This window comes from Loa loa, assembly GCF_000183805.2.
Source record: "Loa loa unplaced genomic scaffold supercont3.288, whole genome shotgun sequence".
Taxonomy (NCBI): domain Eukaryota; kingdom Metazoa; phylum Nematoda; class Chromadorea; order Rhabditida; family Onchocercidae; genus Loa; species Loa loa.
The window spans coordinates 43,383-51,741 of NW_018108468.1; the positions used below are offsets into that span (position 1 = coordinate 43,383).

The 8,359-nt window shown below is 27.7% G+C and overlaps 2 protein-coding genes across 3 annotated transcripts; both read right to left on the reverse strand.

Annotated features, from left to right (window-relative positions):
• Positions 1-1,249: 1,249 nt before the first annotated feature.
• LOAG_10554 (hypothetical protein) lies at positions 1,250-4,019 on the reverse strand (the record flags this gene model as incomplete). The annotated part of the gene is made up of 4 exons (XM_003146078.1): positions 1,250-1,357; positions 2,158-2,241; positions 3,174-3,279; positions 3,958-4,019. 4 exons carry the CDS (start codon positions 4,017-4,019, stop codon positions 1,250-1,252), a joined length of 360 nt encoding a protein of 119 aa, XP_003146126.1.
• Positions 4,020-4,941: 922 nt separating this feature from the next.
• Positions 4,942-6,730, reverse strand: LOAG_10555. Of its 2 annotated transcripts, XM_020448189.1 has the most exons (4): positions 6,654-6,730; positions 6,249-6,359; positions 5,896-6,056; positions 4,942-5,080 (listed from the first exon to the last, which is right to left on the reverse strand). In XM_020448189.1, exons 1-4 carry the CDS (start codon positions 6,723-6,725, stop codon positions 5,032-5,034), a joined length of 393 nt encoding a protein of 130 aa, XP_020301644.1. In that variant the 5' UTR covers positions 6,726-6,730; the 3' UTR covers positions 4,942-5,031. The 2 variants fall into 2 exon arrangements, with proteins under 2 accessions (XP_020301644.1, XP_020305200.1); XM_020448190.1 differs by lacking the exon at positions 6,654-6,730 and having other exon boundaries at positions 6,249-6,421.
• Positions 6,731-8,359: the final 1,629 nt, after the last annotated feature.

Consider the following 8,359-nt stretch of genomic DNA (forward strand, 5'->3'; position numbering starts at 1 on the left):
AAATTGTTGAAGAGAATGTTATTGTTCCTGGGGCAGTTGTGGAAGGTGATGTTGTTGTGGACGGAATTATTGAAGAAAAGGCTTTTGTTGTTGTTGTAGCTTTTGTAGCCTAAAAAACACTAAAAGAAATACTAAAAGATAGGAATAATAAAAATTAATATTGTTTATCAAGTGTGGCTAAGTTATTGCAACGAAAGATATGCTATAAGTGAAGACTGCAAATACTTGCAGTTTTTGAAATGTCAACTCTAATTGTAATTAACAAAAAAATAAAATTTCGACCTGCAGAAAGTTACATAAAAGCATAACATAAATAAATTTAATACCTTTTTAGAGGACGACGTTAAAACAATAATGAAGAGGAAAATGATGCTTTTCGTCATTTTAATCGCTTAAATCGATTGATGGAATTAAGCTAAAAAAAAAAAATCAGTGCACTACAAATTAAAACGTTAATTCCTGCATTTTTTGAAATATCGACACTAATTAACAATATTTAAGCAATGTTTAAACGCTTATTAGCAGTTAGTGAAATCAGTAACACAAGTGTGTCAATTTCATTAGACTAGACACTAGGGACCAGCAATGGACGATCTTGAATTCCTCCCTCGATTTTCATGATCCCAAGAATTCTTCCCATAGCCATCTATTATTTCTAAAAGTTTTCCAGTTTCCCCCTTTATTATGGTCTGTTGAAAAATTATGCACAAATTTCAACGGAAATGCATTACCATGACCGATCACTTTGTCTTATATTACCAGTATTTCATTCTGCTCCCACAAAATTTTCCAATTGTATTGGATTGAATTCAATTGAATGTATTGTATGCATTTCTCATCCAAAATTTGAGGAAAACATGCATTGCTCTCCGAAAACTCACCCTACCATTGTTGTTTTTGTTTAAAATGGATGAATTTTGTTAAAAGAATTGTTTGTTTCCTTATTTTGTAAAATCAGTGAAAAAAAAACCCCGCCTGATTGTATAATAAAATTTTGCTAATATTGAAAAATGTCTTTTACCCTTATTCAATGCTTTTGTTTCTTTCTTTTCTTTGAAGGTATTAGTGAAAAAAGGTAATTGTTTATGGATCACTTATTATTCTGGTTTATTTTAATGATTAATGTTTTATTGGTAGATGGAATATGTACGTTAATTTTTGAAACAAAATTTTGCATGAATGTAGCAACATCAGCATTATTACTTTTTTTTCTATCAGTTTTGATTGATAGATAAAACAATCTCTTTCCTCAACGTTTTCTTCCCAGTTCCTCACTACAACGACGTGGTGCTTTGTTACTCTTGGAAGCAAGACAAATCTTTTTGATAATGCGGTATGATAATGATAATATTGATTCCTGAAAGAAGGAGGGAATTACTTCTTACGTTATCACCTTAATTCCGTAAATCAATGCTTATGCATGTTTATTTTGTATTTTGTAACTAGGATCCGAAAAGTAAGATCCCAAAATTAATACTTTAAGCAGCCGGATGATTCTGTTTAATATGGCAGTGGATGAGGATTTGCATATCGATAAAGCAATTTCCTCTTTCTCCTGGCTACTACTCCCAAGGAATTCCAAGTCCCAATCTTTGTGCTTATAGAAATCATTTGTATATATTTCAATTACTATTGAGCTGTTCCGAGTAATCATTACACTGATATCAAATCAATTTAGTTCTCTAAAGAATAATATGTTCAATGGTGGGTACAAGCAAAATATTGGCAAAGAGTTACGGTACCAAAGTTACGGTACCAACGGATGTGTTAGGGCAGAGCGCAGAGCAGTATAAATTTAATATTACGTACTAATTAATTGTCTGCAAAAAGTTATAGTTCATTTAAGATTGGATGTTGTGTGAAAGATTGTATTGTTTCATCGCATATTTAATATGTAATGTAATTGAATATAACAATTAAAACATTCTTATTCTTTGGGGAAATTTCAAACAGTTTTGGCGTCTTGTTCTTTTTCACAATTTTCAATTATTTTTAACAAATGTAAAATCAGTTTCAAAGTAATTACTGTACTCATTTATTGGGTTCATTTTGTGCACGGAATAGTTATACTCAAAAATGTAAACAGAAACTACAATGGGAATAAGAGAAAGATATTATGATAGTTAATGTTCAAAGGTATAACCACATAATGAATACTTCCCTCTTGACCATCAATGACCATCTCATCAAATGCTTCATGTTTTCGATTGCATCAGACACTATGCTATCAGCTAGCATGAACTGAAAGTATCAATTAGCATTTATTGATCTCAACTATTGTAATAACAGTTTTCCACTCTCAACAAACGGTAAAGTCATGTCGAAAATTCCTTGATTGTGATAATAACGCACTAAAGACGAATACAGTAATGACATGTAGAAAATTGCATTTTCAGGAATCATCAGATTCCGTAAGGAATGTATAAACTTTCTCATCTTAAATTTCATTTCTGATCCCAATATTATCAAATTAAAAAGTAAGTGAAGGAATTACTGGGATGCTCATGAAAGTTATTAATTACGTATTTTGTCATAGAATCTATGATGATAAGCAAATGTAGATAAGGTAATTTATTCAACTACTAATACCTGCGATGCAGGTTTACGTAAAAGTTAATGGAATATTACGATGACTGCACAAAATGATCATCTCTGAAATGTTCTTCAGTGCAAAATTTGACGCCGAAATCATAATAAATTAAGCTAAAATTCTAGGAAACAAAGAGAAAAAGCATTTATTTTATTATATTATTATTATTCAGAGTAGTCCAAAATGTAATAAAAATTAAAAAAAGCAAAAAATTTTTGGTATTGAAAACTCATTGTTTAAAATAGCATCTGCTAAAAATACAACCAAATCTAGCAAAAAATAGCGTTGGAGTTGAAGAAAACAAAGAAATATGCATTCAAGCACGAATACCAATACAGTAGTGGATGGAATTCGCAATTGTTGTTTGTGAAATGCTAAAAATTCTTCCCGTCATTGATCGAAACTTCACTTTTCCTCCATCATAAAGTTTTGAGGCTGATCAAATTTTTGAACGAGATTAGCTAGATCTTCTTCATTCTCACTTTATCAGCAAGTATACTGATTGCTAGTTTAGCTTCCCCTTGTCACCATCAACAGGACGAACGAGGAATTCCAGTCACTTAACTTTCGTATAGTATCATACCAGATGTTTTTGCATGTATAAAAGTGATCCATGACTTAACACACCACTTATTTCATTAATTGATGAGTTTATTTCAATTTTAGATCCAAACATTATAGTTTCACAACTGGATCAAAATTCATATATTCGATAGTAAAATGAAACAAACAGGAAAATTATCGCTTGAAAAAAATAAGTAAATAAGCAGAAGGAGTATGAAATACTACGAATACAGTTTCAAAGAAATAATGGTTGTAATGAATTGGATTTCTAATAGTGTAGCAGCATTAAAATGTGGATTTATACAAATAAAATTATTTAAGTTAATTAATTAATTGCACGTTACAAGTAACTTGCTAGAATTTGACGAATTATATTTTAGTACGTATGTCTAAATTAACACTTAACAACTAGAATATCATTAGCATATATAGAATACACGACGAAAATTTGATGAACAAATAACTTACGCATATTATTAATGAGATATTTAAATACAATGGCACGAAAATTACATGTTATTCTAGGTCAACTGTCTAATTTATCTAAGACATAAGTGACGCAATTTTTAGAGTTGTAATGATTCCGAAATTAAAGGTTATTATGTGTTCTAAAGGAATGATCGATTCTTCATATGCTGTTATTTCCCGGTGGTTTTTTCCATCGTTTTCTACGCCCTCTCTTTGATCTTTATAAAATATGGCTGGTTCAGTCACCTTTTTGATTGTTTATTCTTTTATTTCAAACATACTTTTTTCTTTTGACAGAAATTTCCATCTTTTGTTTAATTTATCGTTTGATTAACCTCATCGTTGTTGCAATTACATCATCGTTTGTGCGATCTTGTCGCAAAGTAGTAGCCTGCATGTCCTAATGAGGTTGCGAGCTGGTGCTGGCGGTAGCATATACCACCGATATGGTCTCCCTGACAGATCTCAGCTTAAGGGTTAGATAAAGTTTGCCTACGAGTAGGATGAGCTCATCAACTTCCCAATAATCAGTCTAGAAGAGGGATTCGAGCAGATTGGGTCCGTTCAGAACCTTATGAAGTAAAAATACTGCATGCATGAAAAGGGTACATTCACATTTGTAGTGTTTACAAAAAGCACTCAAATCTTCGTTCTCCAAGCTTAGTCATGATGATGTTCGATATAAATCATATGAAATTTTAATTAACTACAAGATGCAAACTGATTATCAAATATGTATGCGATAGAAAACAGATTCTACCTTCAGTAAATGACATGTTCAAATCGATAGAAAAGATGAATGGAATTCGAAAAATTTCTGATAACATTCATTATGTTTGTCTAAAATCTTTAGAAGCGACATACTACCTACCTTTATGCTATTTTTAAATCTTTTATTAAATAGTAATAATATTTTGAAAATAATTTTTGAACAAATCTCAAAGTTATCAGACGATCAATTTACTAAATTTCATCTCTGCTGCATTCTTCTTCGTTATTTTTTTTTTTTTTTGCTTCATCGATCGACAGGATCATTTTTCAATTCTTGATGGAGTTATATGAAGGATATGAGAATTTAGTGAGATTGAAATGGAAAAAGAAATTCGGCTAGACAAATTCTAACATCAATTAATCAGCTGCATATTTTTTGCATAATTATAAAATCGAAAGATTTACTGTCTAAAATGATGACATTTTTCAGGATAATTTTGCATCATTTTTAAAACAATTTAAGTTTCTGAACAGAAATTTCATTGTTTTTTTCGAAAAATTTCACAGGATAAAACAATATATTGAACAGTGAATGAAACATTTTTTTTTCTTCATAATTATTTTTAAATGGATGTATTCAAAACAAATTGAGTTATTCAAAAGGAGAAGGAACAGAACTTATATTTCAGTTTATAAAATCAATTAAATAAGCTATTCTTCATGCAGTTCATCAACGTCTTGTCACATCTAAAAAAAAATTAAATTAAATATTCATTGAAAAGGTGAAATGTGCGACACCTCAATTTAATTAAAATTTTAAATTAAGATATTGGAACATTAATTCCGTCCACTTATATATATATATATATAATTTCATTCATTTCTTGAAGTCCCTTTTAAAAAAGTTAATTAATTTCAATTCATTTTTGTTTTAAATCATTTTTTCTGCAATCTTTCTAACACTCAATTTTAAGCAATGCATATTGTATTAAGACTTTCATGCTAGAATTCTAGATAACATTTTTTCTCTTTTGAATAGTTGATGATCAAAAGAAATTACTCAATACAGTTTTTTTTACTCGTAATATTAATTTTGAAGATATGCATCAAATAAAATTTGATATAAATCCCAAGTTTTCTCTTTTAAATATTTATGGCAATGTTTAGTAGATAATTTGCTGGGAAATTTGTCTTTGAACTGAAAAAGATGCCTAACACTGGGCAAGATGAAATTCGTTTACCCTACAACGAAGTTTAAAACAAGATTTTCAGCGATTTTAACTGATTACAGTTAAACAAGTAAATAATCTAAAAAGTTTGGCAACATTTTTTTTTTAATTCATTTAAAATTATCTAACTAATCCTTAAATAATGTAATGTCGAAATAATATGCCAAAACAATCCAAGCATTTAATTGCAGTTTAATTTTGTGCTTTTGTTTAATTATGTTTAATAAATAACTACAAAATAATTAGATTCGATAAGATTAAAATTCTCAAACATTTCAAATTTCATTGATGAATAACCGTAAAAATTAATGCATAATAAATTTTCTAACTTACGTTTTACAAACGCATTTTGCACCACGTAATACTGTTACAGTACGAATCACCGGATCAGCATCATCATCACATTCTGTCAGTGTTATCTTTTCGAATTTGCCACCTTCCGGAACACATACTTCACTTTTTTGACTTCGATGAGGGAACTCATGAGTTCCGTACTGAAACTATAATTGAAAATCCTCTTCGCCAATAATTTACTTAACCATAATCGTTGAAAAAAAGTTACCATATCTGCGAATTTATTTTTGGTTACATTCAGTAAAACAAGTGAAAAATTGAGACATTCAAGATTTAACAGAAAAGAAAAATCATTTGGCAATTCTCAGAATCAAAAAAAATTGCAAATAAACCTCATAGGTGGGACAAAATCCTCGGCAAACTGGAATTGTTAAATTAATCCGGCAGGTTTTTCCATTTTTATCTGTTCGAATCAGTGGATTCATACCTGGCGCACGTATCATCTTCAGAAAGCACACATTATGTTTCTTTTTTTCTGTTTCTTGTACCCTTTTATTATGCTAAATGGAATTACTTTCCTCAATTTTATTCGTATGATTAATTCATTGTTTATTTGGATTCTAATCTTACATAATTCTAATTACATACTATCATATATTGATTGAATTTCTAATCTTTTGTTATTAATTCAACGCGTGGTTTAATTTCCAATTTCACATAAATTAAAATCAATTTTTCAAATTCTTCCAGAAAAAAAAATTCTATCAAAAAAAGAAAAAAGGAAAATGAAAACACACAGTTGATGATGAGAAAGCAGTTGATGTAAAAATGATTGCTATCAAACAAATGACGCTTTGTGATGAAACCATTTTTCAATGATGGCACATTGGTTAGTAAAAAAGTTAAGCATTCGTTTAAATAGTGATTGTAAAATCTCTCAACATCATTGATCAATTTCTACCAATCATCAACTTCAACGATAACTATTCATTGATTAAAAATTGTTTTTGATATTTCCATTTTATGTTAATCCTTTTTTGCTATTGTTAAATCAGAAGAAAAAATTAATCCTTAATTTCCTCAATTTTAACATATTGAAGCTTAATTAACCATTGATATACTGATTATTGCGAAAAAAAAAGAACAAAATGAATGTTTTTATTTACCAAAAAATACTGGAAAACGATCAATAATAATAATATATATTTTTTTTTAAAAAAAACAAGTCAGAGAAAAGACAAATCATCAGTTAAAAAGTTTTTTCTTAATATTAAGATATAATCTACAATAGTTAATGATACGGAATGTTTATAAAAACAAAATATTTGCTTTTTCCCATTAATTAATTAGTTCTTTGAATGGTTTCATTTATTGAAATAAATCATGCATATCTATTACAAACTTGAGCTGAAAATTAAAAATGATACATTTTAACCAAAAAAAAAGAAAATATTTGAACTTTAAAACATTTGTTTGCTTATTCCAAAAGTTGACATACTTTTATCATCATTTGTAAAAGTCGTATTACAAACTGTTATAATTCCATCGTATCTAGGCTATAGCTGAAAATATCAGGAATTGCAGGAAACATGTTTATACACCAGGGGACAAAATGCGCTCTTGATAATTGCTAATATTTTACAAAAATGTACAAAATGCGCTTTTGATAATTGCAAATATTTTCAATTGCATCATTTATTTAATACTAAACATTTAAACTGGCAATGTAAACTATGCGGAGTTTTTTGGAAACTTTAAAAAATTTCAATTGTAATCTTTCCGAATATTAAATTCTTATACTTTCAGAATATTCAAAACATTCTTCTAAAAAAAGAAAAAGAAAAAAAAAGCGTAATTAATGATAAAAACTTAACTTTTTTTTCCAGACGACTTGACCTATATTCAATTTTGAATTTTCATAATTTCATGTAATTCGTTTCCTTCATTCGTTATAATTTAACTTATGTATGACTTCACTTCATAACTGAAATGAAGACAAAACTCTTCCATAAATAGTTTTATCAATCTTTTTGATAACAAAATTGTTAATATAGAATGAGAAATGCTTAACAATCATATAATCGGCAAAAAAATATTACAGAAAGTTCTAACAAGATTGTTGCCAAGCAATACTTCAAATGTTTTAAAAATCAGCCAAGAACTTTTAAATATTAAATATTTTATTGAAATACTTTAATTGGATGGAAACCTCGTAGATAATATAAATTAATGATAAAACTTTAATTCCTAAACAAATAATATTATTATAATTACAATTATAATAATAATAATAATAACAATAATAATAATTAATAATAATAATAATAATAATAATAATAATGATAATAATAATAATAATAATAATAATGATAATAATAATAATAATAATAATAATAGTAATAGTAATAATAATAATAATAATAATAATAATAATAATAATAATAATAATAATAATAATAATAATAATAATAATAATAATAATAATAATAATAATAATAATAAT

What these genes read in the sequence shown, in the direction of transcription:
- LOAG_10555 (XM_020448189.1), bottom strand. Translation starts at nt 6,725, where the DNA reads ATGGTTTCATCACAAAGCGTCATTTGTTTGATAGCAATCATTTTTACA. An exon ending in CTGCTTTCTCATCATCAACT is followed by an intron (nt 6,360 to 6,653) that starts GTGTGTTTTCAT and finishes TGCTTTCTGAAG; the next exon opens with ATGATACGTGCGCCAGGTAT. An exon ending in GCAAAATGCGTTTGTAAAAC is followed by an intron (nt 5,081 to 5,895) that starts GTAAGTTAGAAA and finishes ATTTTTTTTTAG; the next exon opens with ATGTGACAAGACGTTGATGA.